The following is a 26,695-nucleotide window of genomic DNA, read 5'->3' as shown; positions in this document are numbered from 1 at the left end:
CTAATGTGTTTCTTTGACATCAGTGGATTCATAGATTTGATATGCTCAAATGTTGTATTTTTTCCTCTTGTACAGACTGCATTTACTTGCATGGTAAAGCTGATGCGTAGTCGCCCACACCTGAGTCAGCCAGTGGTTGAATCTCTGCTGACCCAACTACATAGTGCACAGGACACTGCTCGTATTCCAATGTGCCATTGCCTTGCAGCTATAGCAGTGCAGTTGCCTGTCTTGGGAGAAGGGATGCTAGGCGAACTGATGGAGTTGTACAACATGATTGGATCTTCATCGACAGACAAGCAACAAGAACTTCTGGTAAAAAATCTCCATATTTATTTAATGAGGATCGTGCATTTGAATGAAAGGAACATGAGTACTTCAGACTCTGGTGTTACTGATTTGTACAAGAAAATAGTCCATTGACTGTATAGCATTGACAAGTAGAATCGCTTGGGAGAATCATAACATTTTACTACATAGAAAGAGGCCATTCAGCCCAGTGCATCTATGCCAGCTCTCAATGACACCTGATCAAATATATTTAATGATTCACACAGACCACAGCTATTACATTTGTCTTTATGAATACATTATTATTTAATTTGTCATTCATAATTTGCTTTTTTACAAACCTATGTCTTTCTAAGAGTACGTTTCATCCTATGCTATGGACTCAAGGTTTACTTGCCAATGATGTTAGCTGACTGCCTTTAATTACCTGAATTATTACCTTTGGTGAATCAACCCATAAAGCCTGTATTTTTAAGGTATTAAAAATAAAGCTAGGATTTGTTAAAATTATTTTAAAATACTAGCTTAAGTAAAAATTATTTTTTTAAACTCAGAATCGATCATTATTCCTTTGAAAAGTGACACGATCCTTTGATATGCAACTCATTTAATTTGACAAATGAATATGAAATTTTTCTTTACCAAAGAAAATTTGTATTTTGCCTCCAGTAATTTTCATTTCATAGTGTCACTCCAAAATACAAAATTGTTTAAAAATATTATTTTCTCAAAAAATAGCCACATTGTGTTTATGCCCTTGGTTTTGTTTATGAAATTGCCATTGCAAAGTGACACCAAAACTAAATTGACTTGTCTTCTGATTACTTACATTTCAGCCCTTGGTCAATTTGTTATTGGCTCAAATTATGTTTGATTATGGCCCTGTATAACACCTTAGGATGTTTTATAACATTAAAGACACTATAAATGTAAGTTGTTGCCTTACACTTTAAAATTTATTTTCGGTATTTTTGCTTCTTTGCCTGCCAGGTAGCATTGGCTACAGTTATTTTTGTAGCCAATCAGAAAACCTTGTCTTCTGAAGTCAAAAGCGTCATAAAACAACAATTGGAAAATGTCGCCAATGGCTGGACAGTTTACAGAATTGCCCGACAGGCATCCAGAATGGTGAGTATTTTATGAATGAATTATAGCTAAACACTAAGCAAGTATTGCTAATATGTCAAAACCTGAGATTTGTGAGGAACATCTGTTTCTCCTAAAAGTAACTTGGAAACTGGAGCATGATGTCTTCCTTTTTAAAGGTTTCTCCCTACTCATTATTCTCTGCCTAGTGAAAACACCCAGGGTTATTTCAGACTCTGCTAAGGAGTACGTGTGAGCTGGATGGACTATTAGATTCTCTGTCATCGAGGATGTTTGCTGGTTGTGTTCAAACAGGCAGGAGTGGAAGCAAACATAGGCAGTGTTCTTGTATCCCCTTGCTTAAATGCAACCCCTGTGATTTTTTCCAAAACCTCCACCTTTCTCCACAATCCCCCCCTCCACCTCTGAAAAGCATCCCATTATCCACCTATAAATAGGGGCCAGAAGGTGCAGTTAACAGGTGAATGTGAAAGTAAGCAAAGGAGCAGGAGGCGGATTCTTTTAGTGACCCATCCCTAACCTCCCTTTCCTCTTTGAGCTACGAGAGCATATTGGCCTGTATCTTCCGAGGAGTGGAATTACTACTCCTCTCGAACTTGCCCCGACTCAATATTTCTCCGCATCTCTTGCTGGGTCTTCCGAGCCTGACTTTTCCAGAAATGCGGAGCACAGCGTCCCTCAAAGAGCTCCGTTGCAGTAGGGTAGAGTTGGGGGGCTGGGGGCGGGAGGACAGGACAAGAGATTCTCCCTTTTTGCGGCACTGACTACCTTACAGTGAGTTTAAAATTCGAGTTTGAATGTTAGTGAATGAGTTAGTGGATAAATGAGTGAATGGATAGGGTGTTAGGGTGGGTGTGGCAGGTGGGTAGGGGGTGGTCAGGGAGTGTGGGGGTAGTTAGGGCTTGAGCAGTAGTAGTCAGGGCATGAGGGGGTTGGCACGTGTGGTTGCGAGTCAATTCTGGAATTACCCAGGAGTTAGACCAGGTCATTTTCTGTCTAACATTTCCTGGGTAAGTAAATTGGAACTGTCCAAAGACTCTGCCTCTAGCTCCGAGTTAGAGACTTTCGCAGAGAGTCGCGGGAAGCAGGGGAATTGCCTGTCAGAAGTTAAAATGGCCTGGGCAATTCCCATGATTTCCACAGGGTCCCTACATGCATCTCTAGCCATGTGTCCAGTCTCTGATAATCTGGAAACTGGAAGGTTTGGGCCATTGTTCCACAGTTGTGTATGCTTAAAACTCCCTTGCAATTCACTACTTGAATCTCTCTTGTCTGGTTTCTGCCCTGCTGATAATATCATGATTGCCCCGACCAAAATCACAAATTTCACCACGTGACTGCAGCCACAGTACATTATACCACCTTATCACCGTCTACACCCCTGCAGCATTTGACAAGTTCAACTGTGCTGTTCTCCATTACCCTGTAACACCTCTCTGCCATTTTCTAAGTCTATTGAACAACCCCTGCATGTTTTCATTCTTCCCTCTCTGAAAGTGACCACTACAGCCCAGCAATGTTTCTCTTTGATTCTGCATTGTCAACTCTGGCACTTTGTTCAACCATGTCAATCATCTGCATGCTGTCAGGCTGCCCAACTTCATGTCCGAGTGAATATCTACTTCCTCTGCCTCTTCACAGTGGAGGAAGAGGATAACCAATCTGACATTTCAAGGAAGAAATAATTAGTCAAGGACCGGAATTGCAAGTAAAGAATATTAGCAAAAATCATGGCACTTAAAAGATCAACAAATTCCCAGGGCCAGATGGTTTCCACCCCAGGATTTTAAAGGAAGTAGTTGAAATTGCAGATGCTTTAGCCAGAATCTTTCAAAGCATTCTAAATTCAGGAATTGTATTTTAATATTGAAAAATATCAAAGTTCCATACTTAAGAAAGGTGAGAGAGAAAACAAGAAAAATATTGATTTGTTAGTCTAGCATCTGTTGTGGGAAAGTTATTGGAACCTATAATTAAGAACAGAGTGAGTGACCCTTGAAGAAATTTGAACTGATGAGAGAGCCAACAAAAAGGATTTGTAAAGGTAGGTTATGTCTAAGAAACTTAACTGAGTTTTTTATTCATACTTTATGAAATTTATTCATTCACTTTTATCCTTTCACCAGAATTCAAACAAGTAATTCAATCTTTTAATGCATATTCTGAAAACCATCTTACAGGTATTAGTTAAAAATTGGAGGTTTATGACTTATTGGTATATGGCAGGGGTGACCAGACTGTGGCCCATGAGCTGCATGCAGGTCTTTGACACACAAAAGCGCAGCTCATTCCTTGTGCTGTGAAACCCATTAAATCATGCGTTGGAGGGAGATAAACAGCCGGATGCAGCCTCGGCAACAAACCGCATCACAGGAGAGAACCGGAGAGCAGGCAGCAGCACTGGGATGGCGCTCCAGCACCGTCATGAGATTTCTTTCATAGTTTCCGCCATCTTATATTGGGCCATGGCTCCCCAACCCACCCTCTCGCTGCTGACCCTTCAACTTGCAGCCTCCGTCCGGAAAGGGAGGAAACAGATTAATGCAGGACAGGAATGTAAGAATCTACTGTATTGGGACACTGGTACTCTGATTCAAATTTGTTGTTAAGTAGGTGGTTACAACTTTTTTCAAGTAAAATCAATATTGTTTTTAACCTCTTGACTGATTTTTCACATTGTAAGGGCAAGGCTGCCAAAGTCAGTTAAACTGAGCATGTGCTAGCTCTGATGTGTGTCAGTGAAACAGATTTGTTTCTGCCATGATCTGAATTGTGTGTGAAGGAAGTGTGGAAGATAGAGGAAAAAGCTGAAGGTTTTATCACGGAAGCAATAGTGATAAAAACGTATCTGTAAAGGTTGTCCGTGTCTTGTGGCTCTTAAATGTCTGAAGAAAATCAGAAGGTTGAAGGTTTAGCCACCTCTGGTGTATGGTGTCAGTATAGTACATGGACCTTTGTGCTGATTTGATAGTTTCTAGGGCTGAAATAGAGGATATCAGGATAACCTGCAATTAGCATGTCAATCATGTATTCTTCATTGTGTGGAACGTGTTCTGACTTTGGCTGTAAATGTTTATTACAGTTTATTTACAGCCTCTAGTGGCAGATACCTAGTAGTGCAGCAAGGTTGCACCGAAAATCCTGAACAATTTGATCACATTTCTAGTTTTGTGATCCTTATCTCCTTTCCTCCCCTTTCCACCTGGTCTCCTCCCCCCCTAATTGTTAACATTTTCTGCACTAGAAAGGAAAGTCACTATCTGATTGGAGAGTCTAGGCTTGGAAACTGATCAAACAGCCAGGTTTCTGTTTTCTTCTACCTGATTAAACAATTTAGATTTGCAGTGACCAGATGTATCGTTCCCATAGGAACAGGTTAACCTCAGTAGATTTTCATTGTTAAGCTACCTTTCTGCTGAAAGAGTCTGTTTAATACCCCCAACCCAACCTGCTCACTATCATTTTAGCAAGCTAATACAAGAACAAATGAAATTCATCGGCTCAGATTCAGTGTTAGCTGCTACTAGGATTGAAATTGTAGGAACAATCTTAACTGTTCTTTACAGAGGCACCACGTATTTGTTTACTTTCATGTCATGCACATGGTACTGAGACCATTAACCATTCTCTTATTTACTTTAGATTGTAGAAAATTTGATTATGTGGCAATTGTTCTGCAACAGGATGGGTTGCTAAGAAGGCATTAAAGATCAACCAGATAGTTAGGGGCTGAAGTTGTGTGCAGGCCAGACATTCTGCTGTGACAGATCATAAATGTTAATCTGTAGTTCCCCACACACTGAGATTCCAAGTTTGATCATGACAAAAAGGGGAGGAGAGGAAGCCAAGTACTTTGCATGGGAAGAAAAATCTGTGTTTGTCACCTGTAGTTTCAATTAGTGAAGTATGTACAACACAAAAGACTAAAAGATGGGAAGCGAAATTTGGACAAGAATCTTTTCTGCCCATTCAACGCTTACATTTTGAAATGTCACCAGTTTGCAGATATGTCTTTTACTGATATTTCTTTCTCATGGTATTTTCAGGGAAACCACGATATGGCTGGAGAACTTTACCATGGCTTGCTGACACAAGTGGCCTCTGAACACTTTTATTTCTGGCTAAATAGTTTGAAGGAATTCTCAAAAGCAGAGCAATGTCTGGCTGACCTACAGGAGAGTGAATCTAGTGTTGCATTGGCCTGTATTGCTGAAGCTTTGAAATACTACCAGAGGGGCATTGCTTCACTGACAGTAAGTTCAATTCAAAATGCATGTGTCCAGTTTAAAACTTCACAGTTTCAGCAGTGGTCCAATTCTTTCAGATTTATATTGTTGCAGAATAGATGACAACTGTTTTGTCAGCTTCCCAGAGGACATTGCAGTTGGCAGCTGTGTCATATGCTTGTTGTGCAATTTGAAGGCAAGATATATTAAGCCATATAAAACCCTTTAGAAGTCTAATTCACAAAAATAAGTGTCAAACTCTTCTCAGAAAAACAATCTAAACAAAACACCACTTATAGTGCAGGAAAACTGGCTTGAGTGTAATGCAGTTTAAGTATGATTATCTTTTTTGGCGGGATTACACTAATTTAGGGTTTTGTGATAACTACAGATGAGGAAGTAGGTTGAACTCAAAGTGCTCTAACGTCATGGAACCTAGAATACTGAGGGGCAGCTGGAGAGGCAGTAGAGAGTCTTGACCATTTTCACACATCCTTCAATATGTAAGCTGTGCCTGATGACCAAGTGTTACAAACTTAGATTTGGTGCAGGTACCTTCTCAGGTTCAGAGGTGTTGGTCACTCCACTAAGCAGACTCGGCATCCTTTTGCAGAGTTAATTCTGGCTGCTATATTTCTACTTGCATGATAACATAGTGTATCAGCACCTCATCGTCCGACTAGGCACTTTACAGCATTCCGGACTGAATATTGAGTTCAACAATTTTAGATCATGAACTCTCTCCTCCATCCCCACCCCCTTTCCGATTTCCTCCCCCCCCTTTTTTTTTCCAATAATTTATATAGATTTTTCTTTTCCCACCTACTTCCATTATTTTTAAATGTATTTCCATCCATTGTTTTATCTCTACCTTTTAGCCTTTTTTGATTCCTTCACCCCACCCCACCCCCACTAGGGCTATCTGTACCTTGCTTATCTTGCTTTCTACCCTTAATTAGCACATTCCTCAGATAATATCACCACCTTCAACACCTCTTTGTCCTTTTGTCTGTGACATCTTTTGGTTATCTCCACCTATCACTGGCCCTCTATCCAGCTCTACTTGTCCCACCCCCTCTTAAACTAGCTTATATTTCACCTCTTCTATTTTTACTTAGTTCTGTTGAAGGGTCATTTGGACTGGAAACGTTAACTGTGCTCCTCTCCACAGATGCTGCCAGACCTGCTGAGTTTTTCCAGGTATTTTTGTTTTTGTTTTGGATTTCCAGCATCCGCAGTTTTTTGCTTTTATCAATAATACCCCCTTGTGATGTGAACCTTATAAATATGTGCTTCAGAGTCTCAAAGTGGATTGAGCCAATACCTTGCAGGATAAGATCGGATATGAATCGTTAAGCTGCTTTATTTCACAATAAGGTGAATGTATAAAAAACCATTATGACTGAATTTAATCCATATGATTTATCTTTCTGCAATATTACAAATTTTAAAAAATGCAACATTACAAACAAGGCTTCTAACTTTCCTCCAGCATTTCTAACCTCTCTGCCAAAGTGAAACTCCTCGCACTTTTCTGTTTAACAAGCCTCACTGCACTTGCAGTGTTCCTATTTTTAAAAGACTCCTTGTTAGGATAAAGATGTTCTGTATGCCACTTGCACAGATTGCATCTTCAGACATGTCAACACCATTCCCCCTGCAAAAAAAACTTGCTGTTTGATTTTCTTTTATAATCATAATTAAAGCAATTGCAGGAAAAGAGAAAGCAAACTTGCAAATTTATATTAAAAAAACAGCTTTATGGAGTAGTTTGAGAGCATAACAATAGCAAGCTGTGTTAAATTTAATATTCCTTTCAGGCTGCAAGTACACCTTCAAACCCCCTGACTTTTCAGTGTGAATTTATCAAACTGAGGATTGACATGCTGCAGGCATTCTCTCAACTGATTTGTACCTGTAACAGCCTGAAGACCAGCCCTCCACCTGCCATTGCCACAGCAATTGCTATGGCATCCGGAAATGATTTGCAGAGATGTGGCCGTATTACCAACCAGGTATGTACATGCTTTACTCTATGCTTTGGATCAGGACTACTTTAGGACTGGGCTAGATGATCATTTACAGATTGGTTTAGAGGATCTTCAACACAATGAAGTAATTGAAATTATATCATAAAGCCACATTGGCAGCTGGAGTAGGTTAAATGTCCTCTGAATCCATTGCCATTACACCAGGTAACTGAGCAGTGATGTTTACATTCTTGGTGGTAACCATGTACTTTGCAAATTGTAGAAGCAGAATGAAGTTCATAGTAATGTCGACTACTTACTCTAGGCTGGACAAAACATTGTTTTATCACCATGATTTCTTGTCATTGGAGTGGAAAGATTAGGGATTATCTTTTGGGTGCGATGATTTGAATTCACATGAATGGCATGGTGTAATTAATTGTAATGTGCACACAGGCAAAATACTTGTGCATAGGTCACAATTTGGTGCAAATGTACTGAGAATACTACACGTTTGTAAGATTGCAAGGAGTAGGTTCAAAGTAAGCACATTGATCTAATGTTTCAATTGCTGTTTATGAATTTTGATCTTTGTTCTACCAGAACCTTTTGATCAAGTTACTTCCTTTAACTCACTCACGGGTGTGTATTTTGTTTTTGATGCTTTTGCTGAATTCTGGCAAAACTTGCAGTTTCCACTCATGAAACACCAGCCAATTTTGCTTTTAAGCTTAATGTTGTGTCAACCTCTTTTAATATTTTTCAGTTTTGAACTTCTAAGTAAAAAGATGTGCAGTTATTCTCAACTCAATTGTGTTTGCATTCATTTAGATGAAGGTATCGATGGAAGAGTTCAGAAGTTTAGCAACGCGCTACCATGACCTTTATCAATCCTCCTTTGATGCTGACTCTGCCACCTTGAGAAATGTTGAGCTGTATCCTTTTCTGCTGAGCTGGAAATTTTTGTTTTGAACATCAATTGTGACAAAAAGATAACATTGGATATCTAGAGGCAGAAAACCTAAAAACTGTCAGTTGTGGATACTACCACTGTCAGCAAGTGATTGTTTTGCGATTACTTTTTTTAGCGGTTGCAAATGCATGCTGAATTGTTTTGCACAGAAAGGTGCAAATGGTCTTGTGTTTCATAGTTATTAAAATTCACCCTGACAAGTCTTTCATTTTGTACACATTAACTCAATCCTGCCCCCGGAGGACAGTGGGTTGGTGTATTTTGCTTCATTCTGCATTGACGTGAGCAATGGAGGGTAGTGAACGGGGAACAGGACGATAATTTTGCGGTATTGGATTGGCCAACTTTTACACGCCCTGCCTGATTTTCAAAGGCAAATAAAGCGGCATATATAAATGATGACCAAACACTGCTGCCAGTTTTATGCCCCTACTGAAGTGAAAAGTTTGAGATTGCAGCAAAGATGCAGAATAAATTTTGATGGTTTATTTCTGTTTTTTAAGACTGAGCCATTTTTGATAAATTGTAATGTACACAATTGGGAACAAGGTGGTGCAGTTTAATTATTTGCTATACACTGTGGCCTTAACTATATGCATAGACAGCAACAAAGTTGCCTACTGATTTCTCATTCTATTGAAGCACTAATCCTGGATCCAGATTCTGCTAGGTAATAACTTCTATTATGCATTTTATTGTTTTTCTTTATTCTTTTATAGGATGTGGGCATCGCTGGCAAGGCCAGCATTTATTGCCCATCCCTAATTGCCCTTGAGCAAACCTTGCTAGGTCATTTCAGAGTGCATTTAAGAGTCAACCACATTTTTGTGGGTCTGAAGTCACATGTAGGCTAGACCAGGTAAGGATGACAGATTTCCTTCCCTAAAGGGCATTCATGAACCAGATGGGTTTTTACAACAATCGGTGATAATTTCATGCTCACCATTACTGAGGCTAGCTTTATATTCCAGGTTTATCAACTGCAAAATCCACCAGCTGCTACGTGGGATTTGAACCCCAGGGTATTAACCTGGGTCTCTGGATTACTAGTCCAGCGATATTACCACTACACCACCATCTCCCCCTATTGTGTAGCAATATGCTGTCAAGTATCTTTGACAGGAACTTGTTTTGGGGGAAGAACTTGAGTGTGCAATGAGTTAGCATACCTCACTTTCACTTAAACTCTGGGTCCAACCCAGACCGATAGGATGAGCGTTTTTGAACTGATAGCTATAATGGCTTTGATTAAATACTTTGTCAATTTCTTCCCTGGTTCTACTAACCTGCATCAACAGCATAAATTTGCCTAGCACCTCCTGCAATTTGGTCTACTGCATCCGTTGCTCCCAATGCAATCTCCTCTACATTGGAGAGACCAAACGCAGACTGGGTGACCGCTTTGCGGAACACCTTCAGTCTGTCCGCAAGCATGACCCAGACCTACCTGTTGCTTGTCGTTTCAACACATCATCCTGCTCTCATGCCCACATGTCCGTCCTTGGCCTGCTGCAATGTTCCAGTGAAGCTCAATGCAAACTGGAGGAACAGCATCTCATCTTCCCATTAGGCACTTTACAGCCTTCCGGACTTAACACTGAGTTCAACAACTTCAGACCATGAACCCTCTCCTCTATCTTCACCCCTTTTTTACCCTCTTTTTTCAATATTAATTTTTATTTTTTAATTTACATTTTTTATCCACTTATTTTTATTTATTTTCAATTTTATTCATTGTTTTATCCCCATCTTTTATCCTATTTTCGATCTTTTTTCCCCACCACCGTCCCCTTCCCCCACCCCACCCCCACAAGGGCCATCTGTCATTTGTTCATGATGTTCTTTTCAGAGTGCTTACCCTTGTCCTGCTATTATCACATTCTACTTTCTTATCTTATTGCCACTATCAGCACCTCCTTTAGCCCATTCCATTACCATTAGCACCCCTTTTTGTCCTATTGTTCATGACATCTTTATCAATCTCTCCTTTGCCCTCACCTATTACTGGCCTTCTTTCCAGCTTCAGCTGCTCCACCCCCTCTTAAACAGTATAAATTTCAAGAAATATGGGTTGCCCACACCCTAGGAATAAAATTGTAGAACAATTTATAAAGATTATCGAGCCAAAATTATTTTTCAGTCACATTGTTTTCTGGCAGATGGTAAACTTGTTGCACTTCCTGTGCAAGTAATACCCCTGCAGTTCTCAGGGAGCCGGTCCCAAATTCTAACTGGCACTAGCGTTTTGCTGAACAGACATTGATATCTTGCACAATTGCTGCAATAATAACAGTTCAGCCTTCCTTGGATTAGTGTATTACAGAAGATCCCATTTTCCTTATGGCTAACCTGGAAGATGTAATACTAATGCTCTGAATCATTTCTTAAATAGCAGAAGTTAAAATCCAATTTTAATTAAAATTTGTTTTCTCATAATTATGGGGGAAAAAATGGCATCCCTTCTACATTAAACAAGATCATCTTGCGTACTAGGTTAATCCAGGAGGGAGGGTGATGGTTTTAGATATGCTTAGACTAATTGGTGGAGAGGGAGCGTTTTTTGTCAGGATAATTCATAATTCGTGGACATTTGTTAGGACAGTTCGTTTCGCAGAGTGGGGTATTAAATGGAGACCCTGAAGCAAAATTAATCTATTCCATGCAAGTTTTCAATGACACTGCATTACTCGATATGAAATATTTTGGGCTTCTCTTAACCCCCCCCCCCACAACCCGGCCCCCATTCCCACTTGGGGGTTGGCGGGGTGCAAAATGTGGAGCCCTAGTTCCGCATCATCCTTCAATAAATATAAATTTCTTGAGCAATACAGCAAAATTGCAGAAATTTGTTCAAATGTTGTGAAAGTGCTTGATAAATATCCTCATACTGCAGTATCATGTCATCCTGTTTGGAGCTAAACCTTTCCTGGAACCCTGCATGGGAAAGAAAGGAACAATGCAATTCATGTATGCTGTCAACTGTATAGCCTCAGTATTATTCCTTGCGTGCAAGAACACAGCACTGCGGATGCTTGAAATCTGAAATAAAATAAAAAATGCTGGAACTGCTGCCTGACCTAAGTATTTGCAGCATTTTTTGTTTTTATTTCACTATTGTTTGCCTGCATCAGTTGCAAATCTTCCAGAAAAAAAAACCTTGAATCTTGTTTTAAAAAAACTAGGGCCCAATTATGAAAGTGTTCCATAACTTACACATGCAACTTGACCAATGGAGCCCAAAAATGGCTAGATATGTTAACAGTCTTCTGCACTTCCATATAAAATGATCATAAAAATTATGTTGAAATGGAGGTCACTACATTTTTTGCTGCCTCTAAATGAGACAGTCCTACTTAGTGGATTCCATCTTATATATTAATGATTTGGACTTAAAAGTGGGGTGGCATGATTGGGGAATTTGCGGGTGACACAAAAATTGGCTGTGTAGTTGAAAGTGTAAAGGATAGCTGTTGTCTCCAGAATGATATCAGTGGTTTGGTTGAGTGGGCGGAAAAGTGGCAGATGGAATTCAATCCAGAGAAGCCTGAGGTAATGCATTTGGGGAGTGCAAACAAAACTAGGGAATACACAATAAATGGGAGGATATTGGGAGGGGCAGAGGAAGTGAGAGACCTTGGTGTACATGTCCATAGGCCCCTGAAGGTGGCAGGACAGGTGGATAAGGCGGTAAAGAAAGCAAATGGAATGTTTTCCTTTTTTTTGACAAGGCACAGAATACAAAGGCAGGGATGTGATGATGGAACTGTATAAAATGCTGGTTAGGCCTCAGCTGGAATTTTGTGTACAGTTCTGGTCGCCACATTACAGGAAGGACATTATTGCTCTAGAGAGAGTACAGAGGAAATTTACAAGAAAGTTGCCAGGGCTTGAAAATTGCAGCTATGAGGATAGATTGGATAGGCTGGGGCTGTTTTCCTTGGAACTGAGGAGGCTAAAGGGTGACCTGATTTAAGCATACAAGATTATGAGGGGCCTAGATAGAGTAGACAGAGATGCCCTGCTTTCCCTTGCAGAGAGGTCAATTACCAGGGGGCACAGATTTAAGGTGATTGGTAGAAGGATTAGAGGAGACATGAGGAAAAACTTCTTCACCCAGAGGGTGGTGGGTGTTTGGAATTCACTGCCTGGTTTGGTGATGGAGATAGAAACCCTCAACTCATTTAAAAGGTATCTGGATCTGCACCTAAAGTGCTGTAACCTGCAAGGCTACAGACCAGGTGCTGGAAGGTGGGATTAAAGTGAGCAGCTAGTTTTTTTTTCGGCCGGCGCAGACACGATGGGCTGAATGGCCTGTTTCTGTGCTGTAACTTTTCTATGGTTCTTAACATCTTCAAAGTTATTTTTAAATTATAATTTTACTTCCTTTTTAATTTGGTGCACAAAGCACTTAATCTGGTAGATGCATCTACCCTAGCCATCACAAACCTTTATTTGGATCATGAAGCTAGCCGTGTAGAGAGAAAATTACACAGAACAATAATGGGTGTGCTGCTATGTTTATCTCAGTAATGAAGCAGGCCTATTTAACTTTTTGTCACCCTCCTTCTGTGCTCCACATAAAATTACAGACATTCCCATCAATTCTGTCATATGCATATAAAACTAGCTCTAGTATAGTGAGTAAACTATGGAGTACAATAGGTATAAACTGACTTGGCTAAAATCCAAATATATTGCTGCTAGAAAACTTTGAAGGTGATTTGTTTTAATTGACTCTCCTGCAGTTTCCAAGAGTACGGATGTAGTGGGAGTGTGCATGCTGAGAGCGAGTATGAAAGAAGCATGCTGTCTGTGTTTGCTCAAGTGCTGGAGGACGTTGAGAGTCTCAGCAGAAAGTATCCTCCTGTTTCCTACCTGGTAAGTAATGTAGATTGCAGCTGGTTCAATAATAAATATTGGCAGTTTGTGCCTATAAAATGCCTTTGTTTTGTGAAAAAGTGTTCAGCTCCTCAAATGGTTCAAATGTTTAATTTCTTCACCCATTGTTGCTCTTCTCCTTTCCTGATGGTGTGGATTATGGTTATGATTCCCCAGCCAGGGGAAACATTTTCTCAGCATCTACCCTGGCCAGCCCCTTAAGAATTTGTATGTTTCAAATAAATCACCTCTCATTCTTCTAAACGTCAGAGAATGTAGCCTAAGTCCATTGAATCTTTCCTCCTAGAACAATCCCTTCAGTCTAATGAACCTTCATTGCACTACCACTCTGGCAAGTATGTCCTTTCTTGGATAAGGAGACCAAAACTCCACACAGCACTTCCTAGGTGTGGCTTCACCAATGCCCTGCATAATTGTAGTGAGACTACTCTTCTGCATCAATCCCTGTGTAACAAAAGTTAAACCATTCGTAATTGCTTGTTGTACCTACATGTTTAACTTTGTGTGATTCATGTATAGGGGCACCCAGGTCCCTCTGAATGCAAACATTTCTGTGTCTCACCGTTCAAAAAGTATTCTGCTTTTTAAATTTTTCTTGCTAAACTTCACATTTTGCCTAGTTGTATCCCATCTGCCATGTCCTTGACCACTCGCCCAACTTGCCTATATCCCTCTGCAGTTTCTGTGTTGATTTCACAGCTCACTTTCCCACCTAACTGTATCATTTGAGCTTGAGTATAAACTTGAATAGTGGTCAAGTCATCTGCAAACATTGAGGAGAAACACAATTAAACCTCAACCTGTTCTTCTCACTATATCCACGTACGCACTTTGCAGCTGCATATCTCAGATAGTTCTGTCAACTCAGCAGTGCATGGATTAACTAGACATTCAGCAGTGTCATTTGTGTTTCTTTGGTTATCAGTTGTGGTTCAGTGGTAGTAACCTTGCTTCCAAGCCCTACTCCACAAACATGAGCACATAATCTAGGGTGACACCTCAGTGCTGTACTGAAGGAATCCTGCACTGTTAGAGGTACCATCTTTCAGTTGAGACTGTCCTCTTCGATGAATGTAATAAATTTAATTACACTTTTCAAAGAAGAGTAGGGAGCTTTCCTGATATTTTAACCAACATTCATCTTTCAACCAACACCACTAGAGTAGATTATCTGGTCATTTGTCTCATAGCTGTTTGTGAGACCTTGGTGTCATGCTTCCCTAAAATAATGAGTGCACTTCACAAGTACTTCAGTGACTATGAAGCTTTTGAGATATCCTGAGTTCATTAAAGGTTCCTAGAAATTAATATTATTTCATTATTGAGACTAGTAAAACAACTATTGTAACCTGTTAACTCTGGTGTCCAGGCTCCAGTTCAGCATGTCCACAGTTCTTTTCTTTATTACTCTCTTAGCTAAAATGTCAATAATATGAGTGTTTATTTAACTGGATGAAGCATTACTGTAGTATTTATGTTTAATATTAGAATAACGGACCTCCAGAATAACAACATTTAACAATTGTTTTAATCTTTGTGACATTTTTTACAGTAATACCTCACTAAGTAACCTAAGTTTAACTTTACTAATCAAATAAAGCACATAGAATATGTATAATACATGTATGGTTGATCTTCTATGATCTTGCATATATGGAGTCAACTATTCCTCAGGTCAAGCAGAATTTAGGAGGCAGTTAAATAATTGGATGAAAATGAGGACGGGGGCAGGAAGAAGTTCAGGTGGAGAATTGAGGAAAACTCAGCAAAACATTTGTGGGGATCTGATCTATTTAATTTAGTAATCATTTGGTAGTTTAGAACTTGAGTATTGCTGAAAAAAGAGAAATGTCGAAGCTTTTTGTCTTGCACTCATCAGGACACTTTGCAACAATACCAATATAGGGGGGAAAACAGCAATTTACACTATGAGAAGAGAGTACTGATTGGTTGGCAAGTAGACTGTGGTAGAAATGTTGCCATGGAGAATGCACCAGTTGATGGTGACTGACAGTAATCTGCCAAGCATTGTTTGAAATTTAAACCAGGCAGCTTGACCCTGATTGATCAAGACAATGTGCTAAGGAATGAGTCAGCGAATGGCTGTTACTTATTTTGTTTAGCTGAAACAGGCGTAATGTGTGTACATGTTCTTGCTGTCTAAAAAGAACAGGGCCCTGTGTATTAATATATGTGACTTCCAGTACACGCAAATGCGCCAAACTGAGCCCGACTGACTATCTTAAATTGGTTGTCAGTGTAATTCTTAGCACACTGAAGATTATTTAGCGAATGTTGTCCAATCGCCAAATCATATCTGATGTTGGACACTGTTTTGAGTTATGCAAACACAGGCTGGTTGCGTACATTCTGTACCAAGCCCATTGTAAACAGCAGCTGGGACATGCTGTTTTATACAATCTGTCAGTCTTTGGGATGTATGGCCTACATACCTAGCATCACACGGCACTGAAATTCGTATACCACGTTACTCATTTGTGTGATAGGCAGAGCATCTTTTTGGCTTGATGGCAGCATCCTGTTGCAAATATCACTCATGTTGCAACTGCATTGTAGCAGTGTGAAACAGCTAGCTTCACTTGTTGCTAAAATTTTTGAGATGCCTTTCAAAAACCATACAGGTAATTTTGCAGATAAATATCCTTATTTAATTATCTACATTTGGATTATTAAAAACCTATGCAATTAGTGTCATATCCTAAGCATGTTTTTTTTACTGCCAGTGTAATGCTTATTAATCTTCCCTTATACTTTGATTCCAGCATACAATGTGCCTTTGTGGGGCTATTATTTCCTTGCTGAAGGTCCCCTTGTCATTTCAGAGATATTTCTTCCAAAAGCTTCAGTCTACCAGCATCAAGGTATGTCTATTGAATGAACTCTGATTTTTACTTCTGATCTTAAAAGACATTATTGGAAGGTGATTCCTCAGATTTTGAAATTGCATGCTTCAGTAATTTTTTTAACCTTCTTAAATTTTTAAGTCATGAGTAACCCCTTCTTCCTCAGTTTAGAACTCCCTGCTTTCCTTGTCTCTGTCCACATTCACCCAGCCTGCCATATTCAATATAATCTCTTTTTGTATCACAATATAGCACCTCACACGTACTGCCATTGCATTTCACCTGCCACTTCATTGGCCATTCCAACTTCTTATCAATAACATCTTGAAGCTTCTTTGGTCCTCAGAATTACTTTCAATGCCATCCATTTTACTAATAGTTGCAAATTTGGCCACCACTACTTCTGGCCTTGCAGCCAAGTCATTAATAAATCCAATGAAAAGAAGCGGACCCAGAAAAGAAGTCTGCCACCTCTACCACTCTTGAGAAATTTTTTTGATTCTTTCATGGGGTCTGGGTGTCACTGACAAGGCCAGCATTTGTTGCCGATCTTTAATTGCCCCTGAGAAGGTGGTGGTGAACCACCTTCTTGACCCACTGCCGTTCTTGTGGCGCAGGCACACCCCAGTGCTGTTTGGAAGAGAGTCCCAGGATTTTGATCCAGCAACAGTGAAGGAACAGCAATATTGTTCCAAGTCAGGATTATGTGTGGCTTGCAAGTGGTGGCGTTCCTATGCGTCTGTTGCCCTTGCCCTTCTAAGTGGTAGAGGTCACGGGTTTGGAAGGTGCTGTCGAAGGAGCCTTGGTGAGTTGCTGCACTGCACCTTGTAAATGGTATACAATGCTGCCACTGTGCATTGGTGGTGGAGGGAGTGAATGTTTAAGGTGGTGGATGGGGTGTCGATCAAGTTGGCTGCTTTGTCCTAGATGGTGGTGTGCTTCTTGAGTGTTGTTGGAGCTGCGCTCATCCAAGCAAGTAGAGAGTATTCTGTCACCCTTGTGACTTGTGCCTTGCAGATGGTGGACAAGCTTTGGGGAAACAGGTGGTGAATTACTTACTGGAGAATTCCCAGCAACACACCTGCTCTTGTAACCATAGTATTTATATGGTTGGTCCAGTTCAGTTTCTGGTCAATGGTAAAGCCCCCAGGATGTTGATAATGTGGGTTCAGCAATGGTGATGCTGTTGAATGTCATGGGGAGATGGTTAGACTCTCTCTTGAAAATGATCATTACCTTGCTCTTGTGTAGTATGAATGTTATTTGCCATTTATCAGCCCAAGCCTGAATGTTGTCCAGGTCTTGCTGTATGTCGGCACAGATTGCTTGAGTATCTGAGGAGTTTGAAATGAAACTGAACATTGTGCAATCATCAGCGACACTTCTGACCTTATGATGGAGGAAAAGTTATTGATGAAATAGCTGAAAATGGCTGGGCTTTGGATACTACTCTGAGGAACTCCTGCAGCGATGCTCTGGGACTGAGAAGATAGGCCTCCAACAACCTTGACCACCTTCCTTTGTGCTGTGTATGACTTCACCCAGGAGGGAGTTTTCTCTCTGATTTTCATTGACTTCAATTTTGCTAGGGGTCCTTGATGCCACACTCGGTCAAATGCTGCCTTGATGTCAAGGGCAGCCACTCTCACCTCACTTTGTCCTTAACTCGCCTTGCTTTCCTCCATTTTAACCAGTCTTAAATTCAGTTTAGTACCGCTCCCCTAATTCTGTGCCCCTTAATTTTCTCAGTGGCCTCTTTTGAAGTACCTTGTTAAAGGCCTTCTGAAAGTTGATGTGCACCGTGTCAATTGCATTTAACCCCCATCCACCATATCTATAATGTCCTCAAAGAACTGTATCAGATTACCGTGCAAAATTTTCCTTTCTGAACTTAATGTTGGCTGCTTTTAATTACACTTTGGTCAATCAGATATTTCAGCTTTAATTAAAAATTCCAAAATTTCCCCACCATAGATGTTAAACTGACTGGCCTGTAATTACCTGACAGATGCTCCCTTATGAAAATAAGTCTTATACTGCTGATATACACTACACTTCATGGAACTGTGAAATAAAATTTCTGGTGTATGGGAGCACCTCAACTGAGTAACCCAAAAATCACCACTTTGGTCTAGCCTCTAAACTAACTGAATTAAGAAAAGCTGGTACTGGCTTTTTATTAATTTATGTTTGTCATTGGATAGCTACAATTAAAATTAATTCCTTTTCTCTAATGTTTTTGCAGTTGGCACTGTCACCTTCTCCCCGCACTCCAACAGAACCAATCACTGTGCAGAATAACCAACAACTGGCTCTGAAGGTGGAAGGTGTTATCCAGCATGGCTCGAAGCCTGGGTTCTTCCGGAAAATTCAGGCAGTTTGCCTAAACGTTTCATCCTCACTACAGACCAAGGGTGTGCAAGATTACAAGGTAGCTGCCCCCCATAGTGTTTAAAATGCTGCATTTAACCTAAACAGACTCTAACACAATTTTAATAACCTCATATTTGAAACACTTTTTCTTGTAATGGATTTTAAGAAAAAAATTAATATTGTTGAATATTTGTAAAAAACATGTTTGTGATTGATTGCTAACTAGTATATATAGTTCTAGTAGATTGTTAGGGTTAGAATGGAAATGTTTGAGAATACAACATCCGTACAGTTTTCATTTTAATTAATTAATGTATTCCTTGGCGATGTGTTGTACAGCTTCAGGCACAGTTTGATAGCTTGCGTTGTCTTCATGTGCAGCTTTAACCTGGTCTTTAAGTGATGTTCATTACTGAAAATGTGAATGTATTTAATTCAAGATAAAACTACAGTTGTTACTGTGTAGTGCAGTTATGTATTTAGGTCTTTGTCCATTTGTTACTCTTTATGAACAATTTAATGTTCAGTGATTATATTTTATCTCAAAACTGGATGCATAATTGTGACTGTTAAAACTTTAGATTTATAAAGCTGGTTGAAGTTATAACTTCAGTATAATATATGAGCTTTATAATGCTGATTGTGGTATGAGTTAAATTTCCTATTATGTCCATTTCCCAGGTATTGCTGGAGAATATGACAAATGAAATGGAGCAACGGGTGGAGCCCCATAATGACTATTTCAGCACTCAGTTCCTGTTGTGTTTTGCTGCACTTGGGAACCACAGTGTTTCTGTTGAAGCATCTGTTATTGACTCTAATGGCATCATTTGGAAAACAGGACCCAAAACTACCATTGCTATCAAATCCATGGAGGATCCATTCTCTCAGCAGTTACGCCTGCAGCAGCAGCAACAGCAGTCACAACAACAGTCACAGCTGCAAAGGAATGCACTCTGTAGATTTTAATGATGAATTACTTATACTTAGGAAATAGACTGTGTGAGAATATTTTGCAAGCTAATGAAGACTTTTGCCAAATATCAGATGCCCAACATAATACTTTGTTAGGGAACATCAGGATGCACTCTATCAATTAAGTTCCTAATATTGTATTATGCAATTTGTGGCCCAGGTTAATAAAGTTTGTTTGGTTGGTTTCCAGCCTACTCCCCACTGGGTTTCATCTTGCTTTCTTCACCAGCCCTTCCTGCCCTGTCCATCAGAAAACAAACCAAAACCACCTTTCACTACCAGTGCTGCTCTATGGATCAGCTGTTGAACTAGATTGCACACTTTCTTCTCTAAACTCCCTATTTCGGAATAGGTATGCCGTGATTTATCTGGCTCTAACTAAACGAAGTTTCTTAGGAAATCAGTTTGATGGTGGTACCTGCCAGAACCTAGCTATGAACGTATGCTTTGGTTATGTTTTTGTTGGTTAATTCTTTATCTGCTAATTTTGAATTTGGAGGGATTGTGAACTTGGATCAAGCAGTAGCTATAAGGTTTGTGTCGATCCCATTATTGTGAATTGATGCAAATTTTAATGGCGGGGCACAGCTGTAAAGTGCAAATCACCACATTTATTAAAAGAAGATCCAAAGGCAGTATCCATGAAGATAATACCTTGGCTCTCTGTCCTGGCCAGTCTTGGAAAGGAGTACACCTCCCAAGCTTGCTCTGCCATGACTAATTATTTACCAACCTTTGCTTCCTATCCCATGATTCCCTTAGCTAACAAAATCTGATTGATCTGTCTTGAAAATGTCAATTGACTGAGCATTCCACAGCCTTTTGGCAAAGAGAAAGTCCCAGATATCCACCACACTTTGTGTGAAAATGTGCTTCCTGATTTCTTTCCTAAATGATCTAACTCTAATTTTAAGATTATACCCCGCCCCCCAGAGGAAATTACATCTCAATTGTGCTTCAATTCAATCCCATCAAATCCCTTTATTTGGAACACCAAAGGAATAGAATCCTAAGTTTCTGCAACCTGTCCTCATGAGTTGTTCCTTTAAACCCCCATAGAATTCTGGTGAATCTATGTTGTACCCCCTCCAAGATCAATATGTCCTTCCTGAGGTCCAGTGGCCAAATCTGAATGCAGTAATCCACATGAGGGCTGAACAAGACTCTTGTGCAATTGAGGAATTGCTTGCTTACTCTTAAATTCCAAGTTCTTTTGAGATAAGCCACCATTCAGTTAATCTTCTTGATTACTTTTGTACTTGGGCACCAGTTTTTAGGATCAGTGCACGTGGACAGTTCTTCCACAGCTTAGTCTTTCGCTGTTAAGAAAATATTCTGATTTCACTTTCAAAGCGATTGGCTTTGCATTTCTGCACCTTGAACTCCACCTTTTTCTTTAAAAAAAAATCATTCTTGGAATCTGGGCACAATGGCCAACATTTATTGCCAATCCCAAGTTGTCCTTGAGAAGGTGATGATGGATCTTCTTGAAATGCTGCTGTCTGTACGATGAAAACGCCCTCTTGATACTGTTAGGTAGGAGGTTCCAGGATTTTGTCTAGTGCTGAAGGAACTGTAATGCATGTCAAAGTCAAAAAGGTGAATATCTTGGGAGGGAACTTCGTGTACCCATGCAGCTGCTGCCTTTGCCCTTCTAGATGGTGGGGGTTCTGCTGAGAACCCTTGGTGAGTTGCTGCAAATTTCTGCAGCCTGTCCTCATGAGTAAGTGATGAGAAACTTAGGATTCTATTCCTTTGCTGTTTAAAATAAAAGGATTTGATGGGATTGAATTGAGGCACAATTGAGATGTAATTTCCTCTGGAAAATCCAGAACAAGAGGGTATAATCTTAAAATTAGATCATTTAGGAAAGAAATCAGGAAGCACATTTTCACACAAAGTGTGGTGGATATCTGGGACTTTCTCTTTGCCAAAAGGCTGTGGAATGATCAGTCAATTGAGCACCACTGGTGGAGAGAGTGGATGCTTAAGGCGATGGATGGAATGCTGGTCAAGTCGGCAGTTTTGTCCTGGATGATATTGAGCTTCTTGAGTAATGTTGCAGCTGCACTTTTCCAAGTGGAGAATATTCCATCACATTTCTGACTTTATGCTTTATAATTGATGAAGAGGCTCTGGAAAGTCAGGAGGTAAGCAGAGAAAAAACAAATCTTCCTGTTCTTTTGGGGTGGCCTCTCCTCAAACAATTGTTTTTTGGTTCTGCCATAGACTAGATGACCTTGATATTTACTGCCCCTGTGTTTTTTTTTAAATAGATATATGTTCAGTTTATTGTAAATTCTGAAAATGAAGAATTTCAAGTTTTGAAGTTTGTTCAGATAAAAAGCAGTCAAGATAATGGATCACAATTTGCCTGGCCTTTTCCTGTAATTTAGAGATGAGTAACCTATTCTGTTTACAGAATTACAAATATAGATTGTAGATTTATGTAATGCTTAATACTTCTGAATCCTGGCAGTTGCCAATGGATTTTAGCACCCAAAATCTCCAGTTGGATCTGTTACATTTATATACCTTACCTTAATAGGGTTTTTTAAATCATTTATCTTCATATCCTGACATGTTTCAGCTTGTAGCTTTCAGAGATTATTGAAGTGGTTTCATATCCTTAGAGATTGACCTCATTTTATGTCTACACAACTTGATGTCATCTTGTCATGATTTTCACACATTGTGTTCACACAGTTTTCCTATTATAATTTCTTTTGTCCACATTTAGAGTGGACTTTGTCTATGTTGTAAGCCTGTCACTCTTTCCAATCTGACTGTTCCCACAAATTGTTTAAAATACTTTCAGATTTGTTCCTCAGCCATTTCTTTTCTCAGTAATTGGGATTTCCTTTGTCCAAAATAAAGGTTTAAATATATTTATCCATTGAATTGTCATTTCTATCTTTAAAGCCTTATTTGAGGGCCCCGAGCTCTGCCAAAATCTGGGCGTGGATTTAATATTTTTGCCCATTGTCCCAAGTTAAATTTAAACTGTGAATTCTAAGCATGTGTTGTGTACCTAATTTTCCAGGAAACACTATAATGATGGAATATTTTTATTTAGCCTCTAGAAGTTTCTGCTTAATTGTTTTTCAAAATTATTTCAAGAAATGAGAGGAAAAATGTTAAAAGCTTCATTCAGTTAATATTTATTTTGAGCTTTTTTTAAAAAACGAAGAAATCTGGATTTGAACTGGTCTGTCTGTATGTGTAATTTTTGTTTTTTATCCCATAAATTTCATGAAGTACATTAAATTAAGGGAAACATGGCTTTCCTCATTACAGTTGAATTCATTTTTTAAAAATGTCTAATTTTGGAGCAAGCAGCCTTTAGTTACCATCCACGATTATCATCTGTCTTCTGTTCACTATTGGAAAAATGTAGATTTATCTTGCTAACAGCTGGTTATTGTAGCTGTTTCATTTTTTCAAATAAAAACAAGCCAGTTTAATTTTGAAAGCTATAAATACTACCTGTATTTTGTTGATTGTAATTGGCATGTCTGCATTTTCGTCTGTGAGAGAAACGTAGAATGGCAGATGGATACAGGCATCCTGAAAGCAATCTCAAAACTCCAAATTCAGAACCAACAAGGGTCCTTTAGAAAGTTGCAAGCCAGTGCTATAACACACAGGATTTCTTCACCATTGTTTAACCAAGACCTCCCTTCATTCCTGACAGATCCCAGAAATCTACCAGCAAGTCAAGCCTCATATCCAACTCCTTCCTCCACCCCTACCAGTCATGGCAAACAGTTTTGCCAAGCTACAAGATGCCAAACCACAAGATATCTATGCACAGTGATGACAAATCAAATGTTGCCAATCTCCGGCAGCCCCACTGCAATACCATCAAACACCAGGACCCCAATACTGTTCAACCCCAGGACAGTTTCCCAGTGCAGCTAAACTCCATTCCCCCTCAACAATACTGTTAAACATAGCAATAGATATCTACCTCCAATCAATGCATTAAGAACATATAATATCATTTGTATCCATTTTGCAATGAATTTCAGAACCCTGTCCATTATTCCATCACTGAAGTACCAGTAAATGCTCCAGAACAGAGTTAAATAAAAATTGAATTTGACTTATTCAGTCATTGTAAATGAGTGACCTTGATGTTATCTCTTACATGGCATAAACACCCCTACTGCAAAATAATGAATCTTCTGACTTGAGTAGTGACATCTAATAATATATTTAGAAAAAATCTGCATCTGTGTGCTCTTCCTGCAAACATTTCCATTATGAAGTCCATTTATAATGGAAATTGCTATGGTAAAACTTGCCATGCTTTAATTGCACCCTCACACTAAAGGATATGTTGCATAATGTGGTACAAAGAAAATACTTTAATAATTCCATTGCAGTATCAGACAAACCTAGACCTAGGTTAATGTTTTCAATATACTCATGACCGAATGTAAAAGGTATTTGTGCTGATTACAAGATTAAACCGATTCAGTGGAATATTCCAGTAAATCTAAATTAATTGTCGGAACAAACTAACTTTAAAAAATTTTTTAGAAAAACTAGTATCAGCTATATTATTCATTAGTGTCTACTAATTTGTTTGAGTACTGAATGTGCAAACTTGTCAAAATACTGGTGCTAAATAATATACCAAATTTAAATGGGCCTGATTGTGTAACAGTGTTGATCATAGTTTGGATAACCTAGGTGATATTTTTGATGTAAATTAAGTTCTGTCTGTTATTTAAATGGGTCAAAATTCCACCCAGAAATGGGATTAGTCAGAATCTAGAGACCAGGGGGGAAGGTAATCACTATATCACACAACTGCATATTCACTGCTTGGAATATGGTAGATCCATAGTCTTTCAAAACTTCGTCCTGCTTTCTTTATTTTGACAGTCCAACTGATGGATTCTATATTAAATCCCCAAAACATATGGATGCATTTTGAGACTGAAATTGCTTTCTGCCTTCTGCACAACTCTAATACATTGTGTGTCTACATGCTGACTGTGCCATTCTTCACTTTAGTGATATAGATGCAGTATTTGTTGCTACTTACATAAGTAAACTTGTATCTGTTTTCAAAGTAACCAGAATAAATTCTTTTTTCATTATATTTCTGGTTGCTATAAAGATTTGATGTATTTCTAATATAACTTATTTCTGTTAAAATTTAATACTCTGCTGTTCTTAACTAATGTGGAAGTTCAAAGACCATTAGCTGCAAGCTATGTTTGTTATTCATCTGTCACTAGAAGTGTTAGAAACTGCTTCTGAACATTTGGGAGGCAAGCTGTATTTTGTGAATTTTTTTTTTAAAAAACCAGCAAGTTGTTACTGTATGAAAATATTAATCTCAAAGCATGGTATCGTCACAGTTGCAGGGTGTTTCTTAGAAGTGGGGATCTATTTTGGCAGACACTCTGGAAAAATTCAGATGAAATAAGTGACAGATGGTCAAACTAAAGCAAAATTGAAATAGCTCTCACTAATTTAGAAATATCTAGGTTAGAGGCTCTAACAGTTGAATCAAACAGTCACCATATGTTTTGGATTTGATATCTTGTCTAATTTACTCATTTGATTGAAGTAAGAGGGGAACTTCTATATTCTGGTCAGGCCTGTCATTCTTTGATGTGTTTCATATTTCCCAGTCTTCAATCTGACCTGGTTTTGCTGCCCTGACTCAAACTGTGCCCAATCACATTAAATTATCACATTATATATGGTGCCTGAAGGATGTGAAAAATAAGATTGCAGCACACACCATACATTTCAATTAATACAAATGAAAATCTTTTAAGTCTCAATCTTCTTTAACAGTTCCTGAAATTAGGTGTTTGTATAGCATTATTTATCTCTATGGAAGAATAGTCCAAATGAGCAAAATGTAGGAACTATTCAACATGAACACCTGGTTTAGAAAGGCACATTGTTCTGAAATGACTTTTATCCACTTAAGATTCACTGCAGTATTGGTAATACTTGGAGAGACAGCACCTGGTTCTATGGTTCAATGAATTTGATCTATTCAGAAAGCTGAAAACTATGTAAATGAATTTACACTTGAACACAGCTGAAATCTTGTCCTCAATGGGTTGGATGTAGCCATGGTTACATGTAAATCTATTGGGCCTCTAAAAATATTTGTTCCCTGATGGATCAGTGCGTAAATGTGGTACTGCACAAAGATATGCAGTCTAAGGAAGGTCTCGAATCTGAACCCGTGGTGAACTGTGCTGAGTTAGCCAAACTTACTGAAGCTACTTAGAACCGTAGAAAAGTTACAGCACAGAAGGAGGCCATTCAGCCCAACTTGTCCATGCCAGCCCGAGGACACCCAGGTGCCCTTTCTAGTCGCACCTTCCTGCACTCGGCCCATAACCTTGCAGCTTACAGCACTTTAGGTGCAGATCCAGGTACTTTTTAAAAGATTTTAAAGTTTCTGCCTCTACCACCAACTTGGGCAGCGAATTCCAGACACCCACTACCCTCTGCGTAAAAAAGTTCTTCCTCATGTCCCCCCTACACCTTCTGCCACTTATCTTGAATCTATGTCCCCTGGTTCTAGAATTCTCCACCAAGGGAAACAATTTTATCCTGTCCACTCTATCCCCCTCATAATTTTGTACACCTCAACCAAGTCACCTCTCAACCTTCTTTGTTCTAAGGAGAATAACCCCAACCTATCCAATCTCCTTGTCCTTGATCATTGTCTCATGTGGGATGATACCCCATTATAAGCCTGAAACTCTGAAAGTGTAGTCTAATGATTGGCTAGAGCAAAATTTGGCGCATGATTATTTTCGGGAAGGATGAAACTATGGTATCATTTATATAATTAATTGATATGCCATTTTGTTCTGTGGTGAATTATCAATACATTCATTCACCAACTATTTTTTCCTGATGGCACCTCATCAACTGCTTTTATATTGCTGTTCTTTTAAGTGTAATTCCAGGAGACAAACAACCCCATGTCGCATAAATCAAGGGACAATCTTTTAAAAAAAATTGAGC

General features: G+C 39.2%; 2 protein-coding genes across 3 annotated transcripts in view; one reads left to right on the top strand and one right to left on the bottom strand.

Annotated features, from left to right (window-relative positions):
* ints7 (integrator complex subunit 7) overlaps positions 1-22,970 on the top strand; it is a 64,518-nt gene extending 41,548 nt beyond the window's left edge. For both annotated transcript variants that reach the window (XM_078557021.1, XM_078557022.1), the window contains exons 11-20: positions 76-315; positions 1,282-1,419; positions 5,445-5,651; positions 7,445-7,639; positions 8,426-8,529; positions 9,169-9,237; positions 13,313-13,445; positions 16,250-16,348; positions 18,576-18,761; positions 19,385-22,970. In XM_078557021.1, coding sequence (XP_078413147.1) covers positions 76-315; positions 1,282-1,419; positions 5,445-5,651; positions 7,445-7,639; positions 8,426-8,529; positions 9,169-9,237; positions 13,313-13,445; positions 16,250-16,348; positions 18,576-18,761; positions 19,385-19,672 — 1,659 coding nt within the window. In that variant the 3' untranslated portion in view covers positions 19,673-22,970. The remainder of the gene's footprint in view (positions 1-75; positions 316-1,281; positions 1,420-5,444; positions 5,652-7,444; positions 7,640-8,425; positions 8,530-9,168; positions 9,238-13,312; positions 13,446-16,249; positions 16,349-18,575; positions 18,762-19,384) is intronic.
* The window catches only part of dtl (denticleless E3 ubiquitin protein ligase adapter), a 166,065-nt gene that overhangs the window by 74,393 nt on the left and 64,977 nt on the right, over positions 1-26,695 (bottom strand). The window lies entirely within an intron of this gene.

This window comes from Cetorhinus maximus, chromosome 14, assembly GCF_964194155.1.
Source record: "Cetorhinus maximus chromosome 14, sCetMax3.hap1.1, whole genome shotgun sequence".
Classification (NCBI taxonomy): Eukaryota; Metazoa; Chordata; class Chondrichthyes; order Lamniformes; family Cetorhinidae; genus Cetorhinus; species Cetorhinus maximus.
This window is presented reverse-complemented; position numbering and strand designations above follow the sequence as displayed.